General features: G+C 40.2%; 1 protein-coding gene across 1 annotated transcript; it reads right to left on the bottom strand.

Moving 5' to 3' along the window:
• Positions 1–934: 934 nt before the first annotated feature.
• LOC139452673 (uracil-DNA glycosylase-like) lies at positions 935–15,763 on the bottom strand. Its single transcript, XM_071234217.1, has 8 exons — positions 15,586–15,763; positions 10,692–10,919; positions 10,038–10,133; positions 9,005–9,059; positions 7,660–7,702; positions 6,295–6,383; positions 4,221–4,399; positions 935–2,792 (listed from the first exon to the last, which is right to left on the bottom strand). Exons 1-8 carry the CDS (start codon positions 15,754–15,756, stop codon positions 2,643–2,645), a joined length of 1,011 nt encoding a protein of 336 aa, XP_071090318.1. The 5' UTR covers positions 15,757–15,763; the 3' UTR covers positions 935–2,642.
• Between the last annotated feature and the right edge of the window lie 1,691 nt (positions 15,764–17,454).

The following is a 17,454-nucleotide window of genomic DNA, read 5'->3' as shown; positions in this document are numbered from 1 at the left end:
TTGACATCATGAGCATCGATCCACGAAATTGGGATCAATGACATGCATCAACCAAGTCAGCGAGCCTGACCACCCTATCCCATTAGTTGCCTCTTACGACAAGCATAGTCGCCTTTTTACGGCATGGGTTGCTAAAGATCTATAAAGGACTACCTACACAAATACCCACTTGATTGTGCTGCCATTGGCACCTCCTCCATCACACTCACACAGACACAGTCAGTCACACATGAACACAGTGGAGGTGGTATCCAAAGTAGGTATCAGACTTCTCATTGTACATAACCCAGGGGAGGCGGCAGCAACAGCAGCACCTTCATTAGTGTCGGGCATGTTGAGAAACCAGATTCATCAGGATGTGTACCTCTTGTAATAAATTTGAGTCAAATTAGATCAATTACTGTGTAATTGGTCAAAACTCTCACAATGCTATGTTAATATTGATTCAATGAAACAAGGTCTTTTCTTTATGCTAGTTGTGGATCCATATTGATGTTACCTGTTCTTGTGCATTATTAACTTGCCATTGCCATCATTATCGTCATCAACATCATCATCATCATATACACCACGTTTTTACAAAATACTTCCTGTTTGATGTTAGGTTCCTTTTAGCCAAGTAACCTCAAATGTGCTGTCTTAGGCTAAAAAAATAATAGTCTTCGTTCTCAGGCTCCGCTCGCATCATCATAATGTTTGCCGCATGTTTCATTTTTATTTCCATTTTTAAAGAAAACAAAAAACAAAAAAATCATTAATAATTCAAAGGGCAATGGTAGTCAAATACTGTATTCCAGTATTTTTCTCATCAAGTAAATACATTTACGTAGGGAGGCCCTTTCCTAGGTTGATTGTACACAACTGTTTATTTGGTTACACAAGTGTCTGTTTGGTAATATACATGTTTGAACAACCAAAAAAAAAAGACCCCCCCCAAAAAGACACCGCCTGCACTATTTTTTCAAAAAACATTGCCTGAGAACCAAGTCTTTTATATCTTTAAGCCTTATAGTGCTAAAGTGTCTAATATGATGACAGCTCACCTTAACCCTGCTCCTGGGCTGTTTGATTCTTGATATACCTGGTCACCATGGAAAATGACCAGGTTAGCTACTACACAAAAATGTCTTATCCATATACAATAGCAGAGCACGAGAATGAACACAAATGTCAATGTTGTAAAACACCACTTGATCCCCCACTCGAATGTAAGTGACAGATGTTACATAGATCATATTGGAGGATTGATTTAATAACAGCTAACACCTATTTAATGCCGTGCATGGAGGCGTCTAACTCCGGCTGCCGAGGTGTTGCCCAGATCTTTCACAACACATATATACATGAACACAGTAGTGGTGGTACCCAAGGAGGATGTCAGACTCACTCACTCACTCACTCACACAGGGCAACCCCCCAGCAGCAGGAGCAGCACGTATACATGGGGGATGGGGGGTGGGGGGTAGGGTGATGATGACATGGCAGACTATTGTGTATGCAAGATTGTTTGTTTATTAAGCCACTCACCAATATTCCAGCCATATGACGATGGTTTGTAAATAATCGAGTGTGGACCAGACAATCTAGTGATTGACATCATGAGCATCGATCAACGCAATTGGTTGTTGTTGGTTGGTTGCTATGTTGTGTAATGCTGCACTCAGCAATATTCCAGCTATATGACGGCAGTCTGTAAGTAATCAAGTCTGGACCAGACAATTCAGTGATTGATATCAAGAGCATCGATCTACGCAATTGGGCTGGATGACATGCATCAACCAAGTCAGTGAGCCGGACCACTCGATTCTGTTAGTCCATTCTTACGACAAGCATAGTCACCATTTACAGCAAGCATGGGTTGCTGAAGACCTATTCTACCCAGATGTTCTCTCTGTATGCAAGAGTATTTAGAGAGTCCTGAACAACACAGCCACACTGTTTCAACAGGGACGTCACTATTGTACTATCATTGCTATGTGAAATTTAGCATTTTTTCATTTTCTATTTCATATCTGAACATGACCAAAACAATACAGAAAATCAGTTTGAACAGTTTCGAAATTCCTCCGTGAATGGATTTGTGTGTGTGCTGATATCCATATAGAGGTCGAGGCAGCTCAGTAGCTAAATATCATCCAATCAAAAAGCATCTCTGAGAAAATTGGACTGTGGAGCACTGAATCCTGAATTCGTTGAAAGTTAGTCCTTCACATCATAAAATGATCTTCCTATCAAATATGCCCCGCTCAAGGCTCCTCGGTCAAAAACATTCAAACAGTAACTTAAAATATGATTGAATTGAATTTTTCAGTTTGGTTCCAAGTATAACAAAATCATCAATAAGTCTCCTGATTAGTCCCTCTACTATCAAATACATACAGCGAACACAGAATGTATGGTATAACCATGTGGTATACTCATAATAACACAGAATAGCATGGCAGTGTGAGCGGAGAATACTTAGACTAAATTGTTACAAATAAAAACAAATCAAAACAAAATTGACACTTTTCCTGTGCAAACAATTTTGAAATAACAAACACACCTACACCTACACCTCTTTTTCAGTATCTGCAGTCGTGTATTTGATAATAATGAAGTAAAACCGATTTGTTTGCATGTTCCTCATTCTTTGGACTTCTCTACTCCCTGGGGAGCCTCCCCCAGTCAATGGGTGTCTTGCCCTGCTGTTTCAGCAGCGAGTTACACTGGGAGAAGTGCTTGCATCCGAAGAACCCCCTGTGCGCGGAAAGTGGGGACGGATGGACAGCCTTTAGGATATGATGCCGTTTCTGAAACAATTACACAATTGTTAATAGCACAACAAAACAAACAAGTTGTTAAGACATACAAAAAATACATGACTTTGTTAATCTTACAACAAATACACTCGTTAATCTTACAACAGTTTGTGCTAAACATGTTTGAGTCCTTCACCTTGAACTTGACCTTGTTGAACGGTCTCAGTAGATATTACTCCTTATATATGGGCTGTCATAGGCTAAGGTTAGAGTGAGTGAGTTGGTTGGTTTGTTGTTTGACGCCGCACTCAGCAATATTCCAGCTATATGACGGCGGTCTGTAAATAATCGAGTCTGGACCAGACAATCCAGAGTGAGTGAGTGAGTGAGTGAGTGAGTGAGTGAGTGAGTTTAGTGAGTGAGTGAGAGAGATGTTGGAAGAAAGCCCCTGCCATCATGGCTGTGCAGGTCATAGACGTTCCCCACTTTGGTGAAACCTTCGGGAGTGAGTGAGTGAGAGTGAGTGAGTGAGTGAGTTTGATGTTGGAGGAAAGCCCCTGCCATCATGGCTGAGTGAGTGAGTGAGTGAGTGAGTTTGATGTTGGAGGAAAGCCCCTGCCATCACGGCTGAGTGAGTGAGTGAGTGAGTGAGTGAGTGAGTGAGGAAAGCCCCTGCCATCATGGCTGTGCAGGTCATAGAAGTTCCCCACTTAGGTGAAACCTTTGGAAGTCGAGTGTTTCAGGATACGGGAGATAATCCGCTGATCCTGACCGAGGGAAACAACTGCTCTGTTCCGATGTCAATTGTTAAAAAAACCTATTTCCACCCTTGCAGAACTAGACTGAAATTTCAGCGTTGTTTTGGCTGAATTAACGAGTCTATACACAGTCCAATCAAAATCGCGTAACAAAACTGACATCTGGTTCATAAACTGCCATGCAGATTTCACTCAATTGCAGGATTTGCAAAGCCTGTATACCATAAACGGGGTGTTGACGGATATTCTCCAAATCTTTTCTTGTATTAAATCAAGGTGCTCACGTGACTTGTTGCATCACAAGGCAAGAGCCATTACATAACAATATTAGATATTAAGTAATACGAGAGGTAGAATCTGATTGGTCAATAGAAGGGACAAAGAAGGGACATTACTCTTAATAGCCACTGGTGGCGCTATGATAGAGTAACTCAACTTCAGCCTTGTAAGAAAAGAGAGGTAACTTAATTTTTAAACTCCCTTGCCTCGGAAAGATGGAATATTTGCAACTGAACTTATTGGTTGAGTGAACATAATGTTCTTCCATACTGCATTTCAGTCCCAACAATTGTGTAAAAGATATTTGAAGTTTATAAAAACATACATACAAAAGATTTTTTAATCTGTTCAAGTATATGGATGCCTGCTAGTAAGTCCATTGTGGCGTTTATCAAGATCTTGAACTAGATAAGAAACCAAATGGCCTTAGAAACGATAGTACCTTGTCAATGCAGGCCCCCTTCTTCTGGGCGTAGGCTCCCCACAGCATGAAGACGATCCCCTCCCCATTTTTGTTGAGCCAGGAGATGACGGCGTCAGTGAACTTCTCCCAGCCCTTGCCGGCGTGGGAGTTGGCGTTGTGGGCCCGCACGGTCAGACAGGCATTGAGGAGCAGCACACCTACAGACAGGGAGGATGGTGATGGAGAGAGGATGGAGGGAGGTTTTGCATCATACAGAGCAGTTTGATAGAGACAAGGAAAACAAGCATATAGTTGACAAAGTCATCTATATCCCCCGCCCATTTTAACACGTTATGGTCCCAAACCAGGTAACAATAAAAAATTCTAAAAGTGCTATATATCAAAAGGCACCAGTTCAGTATGTGCTTCGTAGACATGCAAAGTTTTGTAAGAAAGTATTTAACGGTTTTTGAGTTACACTCTGGAAACGAACACCACCCCTGTAGAACCTAAGTCCAACTTATTGCCAGGGAAACAGGAAAAATATAAATTTCTAAAATTCCTAAATAGCAAGAGGCACCAGTCCAGTATGTGTCTGGTAAACATGCACAGTTTTTGTTGGAAAGTATTGAATGGGTTTTGAGTTATGCTCCGGAAACAAACTCTACCCTAGAGAACCTAAGTCCAACTTATTGCCATGGAAATGTGAAAAAATAAAACTTATAAAATTCCTAAATAGCAAAAGGCACCAGTTCAGTAAGTGCCTAGTAGACATGCAAAGTTTTGTAAGAAAGGATATAAAGGTTTTTGAGTTACGCTCCGGAAACGAACAGCACCCTTATAGAACCTAAGTCCAACTTGTTGCCATGGAAACGTAAAAAATAAAAATTGATGAAATTCCTAAATAGCAAAAGGCACCAGTTAAGCATGAGTCTGATAGACATGCAAAGTTTCGTAGAGAAATATTAAACAGAGTTATGCTCCGCAAAGGATTTCGGGATGCACACACGCACACACACACGGATGGAACCCATTTCTATATCCCTCGCCAACTTCGTTGGGGCGGGGGCTAATTATTTTAACAGATGCTACAGCGAGTGAGCTGGGTTTTATAGCACTTCTAGGGTTATTCCAGCTATAACATGCCAGGGATACAGTAATGGGCACAGTGTACCTGAGTGGGGAATAGAGTCTAACACTGCACCACCCGTAGAACTTAAATCTGAACATGTTGAGTATTATCAGTTAAAGTGGAGAAGATTGAAATCAAGTTTGGTTGACTCAAGCTACAGTCAAGTGGCCTAGGCTGCTTCAACAAGTGGTCCCAGCCTGCTTCAACAAGTGTTCCCAGCCTGCTTCAACAAGTGGTCCCAGCCTGCTTCAACAAGTGGTCCCAGCCTGCTTCAACAAGTGGTCCCAGCCTGCTTCAGACAAGTGGTGCCAGCCTGCTTCAACAAGTGGTCCCAGCCTGCTTCAACAAGTGGTCCCAGCCTGCTTTTGACAAGTGGTGCCAGCCTGCTTCAACAAGTGGTCCCAGCCTGCTTCAGACAAGTGGTGCCAGCCTGCTTCAACAAGTGGTCCCAGCCTGCTTCAACAAGTGGTCCCAGCCTGCTTTTGACAAGTGGTGCCAGCCTGCTTCAACAAGTGGTCCCAGCCTGCTTCAGACAAGTGGTGCCAGCCTGCTTCAACAAGTGGTCCCAGCCTGCTTCAGACAAGTGGTCCCAGCCTGCTTCAGACAAGTGGTCCCAGCCTGCTTCAGACAAGTGGTCCCAGCCTGCTTCAGACAAGTGGTGCCAGCCTGCTTCAGACAGTGGTCCCAGCCTGCTTCAACAAGTGGTCCCAGCCTGCTTCAACAAGTGGTCCCAGCCTGCTTTTGACAAGTGGTCCCAACCTGCTTCAGACAAGTGGTGCCAGCCTGCTTCAGACAAGTGGTCCCAGCCTGCTTCAGACAAGTGGTCCCAGCCTGCTTCAACAAGTGGTCCCAGCCTGCTTCAGACAAGTAGTCCCACCCTGCTTCAACAAGTGGTCCCAGCCTGCTTCAGACAAGTGGTGCCAGCCTGCTTCAACAAGTGGTCCCAGCCTGCTTCAACAAGTGGTCCAGTCTGCTGCTCACCTTGTCTGGCCCAGCCATTGAGGGTGCCGTGGCCCGGGTGCTCGAAACCATCGATGTCGTTCGCGAGCTCCTTGTACATGTTCACCAGGCTGTGAACAAAGAGGTGAGGTGAGGTGAGGTGAGGTGAGGTGAGGTGAGGTGAAATGGGGTTTAACGTCACGTCCAAGATTATTGTACTTATATAGCGACGTGCATGCACATGTGTGTGGCTGCTTGTGCTAGTCCGAACCGATGCCGATTTATAGTGTTAGCCCACTGAGATACCATGCCGCAGTTTAACATGAATACCCCACTCAGACACAGTATACTGACTCCGAGCCAACCAGTCCTTGTTTTAGCCCCTTAATGCCGAGCACCAGACAGGGTAACAACAAGTACCATCTTTTAAAGTCTTTTGGTATGACGCGGCCGGGGATTGAACTCCGGACTTTCCTCTCTCCGGGCAGACGCTCTACCACTAGATCACGGAGGCGGTCGTGAACAAAGAGTGAGTGAGTGAGTGAGTGAGTGAGTGAGTGAGTGACATGTAGGAATGGATTAACAACAATAACACTGTCCTTACCAATTGTCTTACAAAAGACACGAGTTCAACATTTGGTTGCTGTGTTTGCAAATTTTTGTAACTAGGAACAGATTTTGAGTTCTGCAGCAACAACCCAACCTCTACTTAGTTTTAGGCCACCATGAAATGTCCCTAATTAGCAAAAGGCCCCAGTTCACTACTGATTGATGTATGTGCACCAATTCATGATGAATTCATGAAAGGTTTTTGAGTTCTGCTCCATAAACGTTCCCCACCAGAACATAAATAATGGCATAAGTTCCACGTATTTCCATGGAAATGCCAAAAGATATCCAAACATTTGAGGTCCCTATTCAAAACACCAGTGCCCATTCTGGTGGACAGCTGTGTTAAGTTGCAAGAAGAAATAGAGGACAGATTTTGAGCCCTCACTCCGAACTGAGTCAAAGTCCAACTTGTTTCCATGCAAAACAACATCAGACAGCAGTGGTCGACCTGATTGATGGATGTGATCAGTTCTATGACCTGATCGATGGAAGTGATCAGTTCTATGACCTGATCGATGGATGTGATCAGTTCTATAACCTGATTGATGGATGTGATCAGTTCTATGACCTGATGGATGGATGTAATCAGTTCTATGACCTGATTGATGGATGTGATCAGTTCTATGACCTGATTGATGGATGTGATCAATTCTGTGATGGAGTGTGAACCAACAGACTGATTGCTACTATGCTATTTTCCACCCTGCATTATCTACCAGGGGGAATAAAAGCAAAAACAGCCCTTAAAATGTAATGCACATAATAATTAGAGCAATATGAAATACTATTTCTGACCTGGGTGGAGGTGGGACCCCTTGTTGTACACTAAAACACAGGCCTGGAAGAAGACGAAAATATCAGAGTAATATATCGCACTGGTCATATCACCTGTACTGATAACAACAATGTCTTAGCAAAGTATCAACTTGATAAATTACATTATCTTAACATAATATCTTGATAGATGACAACAGTATCCTAGAGTACATCAATTTGATTGATAACAACAGTATCCTAGGATACATCAATTTGATTGATAACAAGAGTATCCTAGAGTAAATCAACTTGATTGATAACAACAGTATCCTAGAGTACATCAACTTGATTGATAACAACAGTATCCTAGAGTACATCAACTTGATTCATAACAACAGTATCCTAGAGTACATCAACTTGATTGATAACAACAGTATCCTAGAGTACATCAATTTGATTGATAACAACAGTATCCTAGATTACATCAACTTGATTGATAACAACAGTATCCTAGAGTACATCAACTTGATTCATAACAGTATCCTAGATTACATCAACTTGATTGATAACAACAGTATCCTAGAGTACATCAACTTGATTGATAACAACAGTATCCTAGAGTACATCAACTTGATTGATAACAACAGCATCCTAGAGTACATCAACTTGATTGATAACAACAGTATCCTAGAGTACATCAACTTGATTGATAACAACAGTATCCTAGAGTACATCAACTTGATTGATAACAGTATCCTAGAGTACATCAACTTGATTGATAACAACAGTATCCTAGAGTACATCAACTTGATTGATAACAACAGCATCCTAGAGTACATCAACTTGATTGATAACAACAGTATCCTAGAGTACATCAACTTGATTGATAACAACAGTATCCTAGAGTACATCAACTTGATTGATAACAGTATCCTAGAGTACATCAACTTGATTGATAACAGTATCCTAGAGTACATCAACTTGATTGATAACAACAGTATCCTAGAGTACATCAACTTGATTGATAACAACAGTATCCTAGAGTACATCAACTTGATTGATAACAACAGTATCCCAGAGTACATCAACTTGATTCATAACAGTATCCTAAAGTACATCAACTTGATTGATAACAACAGTATCCTAGAGAACATCAACTTGATTGATAACAACAGAACCCTAGATAACATCAACTTGATTGATAACAACAGTATCCTAGAGTACATTAACTCGATTGATAACAACAGTATCCTAGAGTACATACACTTGATTGATAACAACAGTATCCTAGAGACACATTACTTTCATAACAACAGTATCCTAGAGTTAAAACAAGACTATATCTCTTTATTCATTTACTTTCATAAATGAGCCAAGAACCCACCATGTGCCTGCTTGGGTCCATGGTACGGGTCCTGTCCTAGTATCACGACCTTCACCTATACAGCAAACAGAATGCTACAATCAAGGTCATGCAAGACATAGCTCGGACATTACACCTTCACAGCTAACACAGGACACTGTGACGTAGAACATATCTCCGACTATCGTATGTTTGTTTGTTGTTGAACACTGCATTCAGCAATATTCCAGCTATATGTCGATGGTCTCTAAATAACTGAGTCTATAATTCAGTCATTGGCATCATGAGCATCAATCTACGCAACTGGAATATGATGACATGCATCAATCAAGTCATCGAGCCTGACCACCCGATCCCATTAGTTGCTTCTTACGACAAGCGTAGTCTCCTGTAATACGTATTCTCGACTCGAATCTTCAAGGGACTCTCGGATTAAAGGTAGTCATCATATCATGATTGAGAATACTACTGACTTGACACAGAGCTCCAGATAACTTTTTGAGCAATGGAGTTTTTACTCTTGGGTTTCTATTTTAATTGGGTTATTACATTTTTCATTGGGTAACCTATATTTTTTCACTCAACTATTCATCACTCTATTGGGTTTTTCCCAAAATTAATGAACATCTTAAGTTTTTGAAAAAATGAAATAATGTTTTGGATGTATATAACTGTTCTTAATATATAGGCTTGACTCGGAAAGTAAATCATCTCGTAATTGTGTTTCGGAAATTAGCTCTTTTGCACGCATGCTAAAAAGCTTTATTGGGTAATTTACGAGAGCTGTTTTATACATCTGAGTTTTTCATTTAATGCATGCGTTTCTGTACGTAAGTTAATTGAAAGTAATTGGGTTTTGAATAAAAAAAATGTGGGGGGGAGGAGAGGGATTTTATGCAAATACTATGCTTGTCTGTAGCTCTGCTTGACACATGTATAGAGTGACCTGATGACACTATGGGATAGCATTGTTGTGGAGTTTGCTCTCAAAATATCAAAGAGTAAAAGTTGTACTTGTTTCCTTTGGTTCTCCAGCTAGGACAGACCACCTTACCTGATCAATGTCCGAGGTTTGGGTCCAGCTAAACACCTGATCTACCGGCGGGTAGATGGTAGACTTGCTTCGCTCTTTCTGAACAAACTCACTCAGCTGGGGATGCAAATTACAAAATGGTCAGTCAGAGATCCCTCAAAATCCTGGGATGCAATAAAAGTCAATCAAGTGTGTGTGTTTGTGTGTGTGTTTGTGTGCGTGCGTGCGTGCGTGGAGTTGTGTTTGTGTTCTTTAACGTCATACTTAGCAAATTTTTAAGCTTTATGAGTGATTGAATGAATATGGTTTTACGTCACGGTTAGCAATATTCCAGCAATATCACAGCAGGGGACACCAGAAATGAGCTTCACACATTGTACCCATGTGGGGAATCGAACCCGGATCTTCGGCGTGATGAGCAAATGCATTAACCACTAGGCTACAATTACACCCCTTCAGCCTGATGACAGTATGGACCTGACAATCCAGTGATTGATATTGTGAGCAACAATCTATGCCATTAGGGTAAGATGACACACAATCAACCAAATCACCAAGCCTGACCACCCGATCCACTAAGTCGCGTCTTACGGCCAGCATAGGTTGTTGGGGACCAACTCTAATCCTCGCTCCCATTCTGACTAGTTTTGTAAATTTGACCAGTGCATATTTCACCTCAAGAAAGTAGGTCTTAGAAAATTCAGGCTCCAAAGCCTTCCGCCATGTTTTCCCAACATTGACAACAAGGCCTGAGGTTTTCTTGGCATGGATTTTGGCTAGCGCCGTTATCCGGTTTTCTTCTATTTTCTTGTGTTGATCTGGAGACAAAGTCTGTGAGCTTGGTGAGACCTCTTCCTTACCAGCTGGAATGCTGTCTGGTTTATTCTTCTTTGGGGGAGTGTTCTGAAATGCCAATATTGTTGCTTATTAATTTGAAGTGATATTACAGAACAGTGTTATCAGAGTACACCAACCCTTTACGTCTGTTTGTTTGTTAGGGAGCCAACATATATCTCAAACAAATTTTGTTGCCAGTTATGTTTAGTTTTACGTAGCCACCTTATGAGCTGTAGATGAATTTAGGACGCCAATCATAGTTTTAAGTCACATTTAGCCACAAAAAAGGTCGCTTCTTAGCTGTACACTAGGGCTGTTACGATTCACTCATGTATTCAGTGAATCGAACCGTATCCATTCATGAATTGAATTTGTTATTCGTGGCCACTTGAATTGAATATTCATAAATATGCAATCATGTGCATTTACATACCCTGTATCTAAAAATATCCATATATGCATAGATTTCTTCAAAGACAACACTCTAGTCTTATATTTAAATTGACAGTAATGTGGTCACTGGTCATTTGCTATTTGAGCAGATAGTACCTGGATAAGTGCAGTATATAAAAATATAAATATACTAATTATCATGATAATGAACAAACCATGTCAAAACAAGAGTCATCAGAAAGATGATATATCCCCCCGGCAGCTGTCTGTAAAGTAACCACAAGTAAATGTGCAATTCTGTATGTAATGAGTCAAGAGTTGAATGTTCTTGAAGAAGCATACATTGTTTACCCACAAAAGATCCACCATGGTCGCATCCATATGAAATGGAAAGTAAAACAAGTGTGTTTCTGTGGTTTTTTTTATACAAACAAATGACAAATTACAAGAAACAATAACTAAATTAGATACTGTAAATAGAAACAATTCTTTTCAAACTTTGAAAATACTCTCCAAAAACAAGTCGCGCAAAATTATCCGTGAAACTAGCAATCGTGTCCTTGTCCTACTTCTTTCCATAAAGATTTTTAAAAATTACAAAATAGCAAAAGGCACCACTTTAGCATGTGACTGATACATTTTCCAAGTTTTGATCGAATATACTTAATGGTTTTCGAGTTCTGCCCCGGAAACGAACCCCATCCCCAATGGGATTTTTCCATAAAATTTCAAAAAATTCAACAAAAAAAAATTCAAAAAAATCCCAAAATATCAGAAGGCACCACTTCAGTATGTGACTGATAGATTTGCCAAGCATCGATCAAATACACTGAATAGTTTTCTGAGTTCTGCCTTGGAAGAGGAAATGACGACGGACAGACTGCTATATCCCCCCGCATTATATGCCGGGGGGGGGGGGGGGGGGGAAATAAAAATTCTGTTTCTTTTGATTCACTGAATATAACAAATAATACATCAACTGCTGATTTGTTATTGTATTCGTATTCATTACCCAATATTTGTGATATGAATCGTATTTGCTTCATAGTGTATTTCATTACACATATTTTCACTGAAGTCAGAACTATGGTTACATATATCCATGAATTCATTATTTCAGTATAAAGAACATAATAAGCTTATTTTTCTACAGCTACTAATGTATTTTGGAAACTGACTGAAAGGTGACATACAGTAGAACAAATCAACAATAATATAATTTGATTTGGTCTAATTAATGGTCAGTGAGGCTACTGTTCGTTCCATCAAACTAAAATATATATAGAGGTAAAGCCCCACTTACTGAGTATTTTCTACAATCCTGAAATAAAATCGTGTTTCTCTATCACTTCCCACGCTCGCACGATATGATCTGTCAGAACACTGAATATAATTACAATAAACTACGGTTATAACAAACTCAAAGGACCACCAACTTTAGTTTGTTATATCCGTCGTTCTTTATACATGTTAAACACATTTTGACCATCAGACATCTTTTATCAAGTCATTTGACATCATGTTACTCGATAAATAACAAAAGTGAGTACTGTACAGGTACAGTACAGAATATAGCCACTTCAATCACTGTGTTACTGTTGTTAAATGAGGGTGTAATTTGAGGACAAGGTGTCAATACTTAAAGGGCAAGTTCACACGGAAATGAACCTATTTTTCTTGTACTTTTTCCACATTAAAAGTGTTAACCTAGTAGTGTCATAGACAAAAATATAAAAATATCACAATTAATTAACATATTTTTTGCATTAAAACGATTTATATTTTTCACATTTACCGAGTGTTCTATTTCCATAACAAAAACACCATGGCTTATGCCACTTGCAATGTAACGTCATTGGTGCCAATTGATAAACATTATGACGTCATCATGCTTTGTTAGAGCCGCTTCACGTGGTGTAGGTACAGGTGTGTCTCTAGCTGAGTCACCACTGCGCCGGAGTGTGTCGTAGGCCATGTTGTTTTACCGCAAACTGGTACCTGATATCTTTTGCGTTGAGAATAGACAGGGACCCAGTTGAATTGGCACCAATTACGTCATAATCTAAGGGGGATAACTCAGGCCTGTTTAGCTCAAAAAACGAAGGCCTCATAACGGCATATCATTTTCACACTAGCTTCCTACTTTCACTGTGAAAAAAATGAGTTTATATTTTCCAAACACAGATACTAACTAATTCTAAAATTGCGTTTTGTTTAGAAAAAGAAAGAACGTGATTTTTGCGTGTACACTTCCCCTTTAAGAGTAAATCAATTGCCTTCAATTACTTATTGACGCTTTGAACAGTTTTGATAGGCAGATCAGTGACATGTGAGGAGCTCAGGTCAGGGATTAACAGTTCGTTATACACTTAAACATTATCATTGACAGAGTACACGGGACCACAAGGTGTATTTGCTATATCCGTTATATTGTTATGAGCGTGTTCATTATACATCCATATATGTATCCATCAACTTTGTATGATAAAATGGGAAATGGCTCGGACCAAAAGAACAGTTTGTTATATCCGTAAGTTTGTTATAAGTGTGTTCGTTATAAACGTAGTTTACTGTATGTAATGTGTTACAATAGCCAGCATCAACTGAAACATGGTTCTAGCATAAGTGCGAGTTAATATCTCTTTGAACAGTTCTCAAAGGTGTGTTAGCTTAATGTGAGAGGAAAGCACGAAGTGATGCAGGTCTCGGACATTTACCACTTTGGTTAAACCCACGAGCACAGGTGCTGACTAACCTAGAAACATAATCGAGGAGAACTGGAATTTTAACCGTGACTCAAACCCTCAATCATAGGTTTCTGGCATGCCCAAGGGACGCAACTCTGCACAGCGAATTGTGGCACCTTAGTCGACTCTGCCACCCATCCTAAGCATAATAAGTTTTAGCCTTAACAAACCATTTTTGTCAAAAATAGAAAGACTCTAAACAACTGCCAGCCAATAGCCCGTGGCTAGTGAAATTTGTCAGGCAGAGCACCTTTAGACTACAGTACCACAGTACTGCCAAAGGTCACATGTCACAAAGACAAACAAATTCTTGTGAGAATCCGTCGGACGCAACTCATGACCCTCGGATTGTTAGCCCGACAGCTAACCGACTGAGCTACATCCATGAACGTGACTATTACCAGAAGGATGAGTCGTGAAACACTACTGCTGATTGGCTGTTTGACGTCCGGTATTCATTTTATCCAATCAGAATGCTTGTGTTTACTAAGGGATGCAATGACTAGGCACAGACGTTTTACAATCAAAGTCAAAGTAAGACTTACTAGTAAACGTCTTTGCAGATATGAAACTGAATGATCAGAGTTACTGACTCGTTAGGAAGGTCAGAAATAACAAGCCAGTCAGGCTAGCAGTTTCAAAAACGATTAGCCTGACAGGCCTACCTTTAGAATACAGTACCACAAACTTTTCAAACACGTGACAATACCCTATGACGTAATTTGTAGTATTTTGTTGCCAGATACACTGGCAAAACAATGCACTGTGAAGTCAGGGGTCATCAAGTGTGCATAAGCTCCTCCCCGTGATCTATCATCTCTACACGAAATGTCACTGAATACGCCAAGCCCTGTGGAGAATGAAATGGTTTTGTGTCAAATACTTTGGCTACTGGAAACTGTCCTGAAACATTCACACAAGCCACTTTCACTTGCTACATTTTTTCAGTACTGATTCAAAAGCAAACTCACTGTTGTGTCGTCACTAGACATGCAAATGCCTCCCTCGTTCCTTACTATTATCCACATCATCCTTACAGTGTTCCCTACAACACTTTTCTGTCGCAAAATCCACCCGACGAATTATTAAATACCATGTCATTCATGCATACTAGCGAGTTCGACGTCTGACGTCTGACGTCTGGAGCCATTTTCAGTTTGCGCCATATTGGATCATTCCTCGGGATCACTCGTAAGTGTCGATAGACTAAAGTCACAAGACACCATGCCTACCCGTAACCTTCGTAAGTGTCAGTCACTATTTGACCCTTTTCGCTCAGTTCCGTAACATCTTAGGCATGACTAGGTAAATTTGAACTTTGTTTCACAGTGTGGATGTGGCCGAGTCGGTTAGCTGTTGGGCTAACAATCCGAAGGTTGCGAGTTCGCGTCTGACGGATTCTCACATTAACTGGTTGCTTGTCTTTGAGACATGTGACCTACGGCAGATCGAGACCGTCCTCACGAGAAGTTGTGGTACTGTATTCTAAAGGTGCTCCCCAAAGTATTTTTGTCCATTTAAATCAGATAACGTGGCAAACAGTTTGAGGGCAAGTCGACATACCGTATTCGACTAATTATAATACCCCTCACCTGGTCTATGGCAGTGTCTGCTGACCTCTTAGCGTTCTTCGGGCTGAAAAAGGATGAGATCTTCGCTTGACCTATCATGCCGCTAATCTGTAGGTTAAATGCACTGTCAAGTGGCCAGCAACTATAAACACGGAAGATCGATTCACTTCCAAATCTACGCAGGTACTGCATGTGCTATTTCCCGCCATATGTCAACTCGAAAGGTGAAGGTTGTTAAACACCCAGTCAATTAGTCTGTACTTGCTCTTTCGTCCGAAATAGCCAATCACATACCGTGTTAGATACAGTGGCACGACCGTTTTTGTTTATTGCGGAAGTGGATGCGGATGAGTGATCATGACTTGTTCTAAGCCGACAATTTACGCGAGCTAACCCTCCCCAGGGTAAATCTTGAGGGACATGCCGATCAACGGTGATGATTAGGTTATGGGAGCCGTATGATTTGGAACCAACGACAGGTAACGCCTCAAACAAAATGTCGATTTAGAATATCATCATGAATATTAGCTAAGCTAGAAACATGAATTATCTGAGCTGGAAATTCGCCGATAACTGCTGATACAACACCATAACAGTTGACGTTTGTATCATAATCAACCTAACATTCCGATTATCAGTGTCAGCATGAGGTGTGCAGATTAGGTTGACATTTGAGTTTGCCACCTCGACAAAATTATCGTCGTCTTTAGTTGCCAGTTTATTAATGGTATGTCGGTGCAGAGACTATGGTCACAGTCGGTGTAACTTATCTAGCAATAATAAGTGAAGGATTGTTTTTGTTGTGGTTACCTGCTTTCGCGATCGATGAATTTGCAGTCCTGAAATTTCATTAGACTTAAGGGAGTTATTCATAAATTTTTGCTTCACTACGTCTAGGACGATATGCACTGGAGATAAATGATGAAAGGACTGTGAATGTCAGGACAAATTTTGCTGAGTCATATCACTTCTCAAGGATCTATGTGTCATACTTGAAGTTACACTTGTCATTGCAGACTGTAGTATATAAGTATATATATGTTAATGTTAATTTAGTAGACATTCTTCTTACATCAGCCAAAGATGAATTCTGCGATTGCGGAAAGATTTGCAGAAAATGTAACTTACCACAGTATTGCAGACAAATCGCTGAATTTGCCACTATTGATAAGCAATACACGAATTTTCATTATTTTCAAGCTTTACTTTCAAAGTTTTCACTTGAATGATACCCAAAAATTTAACATGCAAATAAAACATACAAAATATGAATCCTATAATAAAACAAAATTTGAAATCAATGTCTCACATTTAAACGTTCTTGTGGTATTAAGTTATGAATACATACACCTGACTATAAATGCAAGAGATTAAAAATTTTATAGAGTGAATATGAGTTTGTATAAATTTTTTTAAGGGAGGGCATGGTTATGTTTTTACTGCAGAATTTATTCCAGAATTTTGTACATTTAGCCACAGACTTTTGATAAGAATTTTTGTAGGACTGTTATATGCTGATGGCCTTGGCTGTCCGGTGTTAAACATGATTGAAGGTACTATATATTAGTTCATAGCATTTGTGATAAGGTAATGATTAAAATATGTAACATACTTCCATACTTGTCTCCTTACATTTGTTAGATTTGCAGACATTAATTACCTCTACAGCATGCTCCTACTAGAAATAAATTCTCCACAAAACTTTGGAGCATTTCATAAAAAAGTACTTGCCTACCAATCTGTCCTAATTTACTTCAGCATGTACTACTACTAGTAATCAACAGGGCTGGCAAAAAAGATTGACAATCGGAATTATCATTATGGGAAGAAATATTAACGATTATTGATGTGAAAATTGTGTCATCGATAATACCTTACATGAACTATTGT

This window comes from Haliotis cracherodii, unplaced genomic scaffold, assembly GCF_022045235.1.
Source record: "Haliotis cracherodii isolate W230 unplaced genomic scaffold, xgHalCrac1.p SCAF_9, whole genome shotgun sequence".
NCBI lineage: Eukaryota > Metazoa > Mollusca > Gastropoda > Lepetellida > Haliotidae > Haliotis > Haliotis cracherodii.
Note: the sequence above shows the minus strand (reverse complement) of the source record. Positions and strands in the feature narration are given on the sequence as shown.

Coding starts and splice junctions, on each gene's coding strand:
- LOC139452673 (XM_071234217.1), bottom strand. CDS start 15,756: ATGCAGTACCTGCGTAGATTTGGAAGTGAATCGATCTTCCGTGTTTAT. Junction 9,060..10,037: donor AAACCTCGGACATTGATCAG/GTAAGGTGGTCT, acceptor TTTGCTGTATAG/GTGAAGGTCGTGATACTAGG. Junction 6,384..7,659: donor GGGGTCCCACCTCCACCCAG/GTCAGAAATAGT, acceptor CTTTGTTCACAG/CCTGGTGAACATGTACAAGG.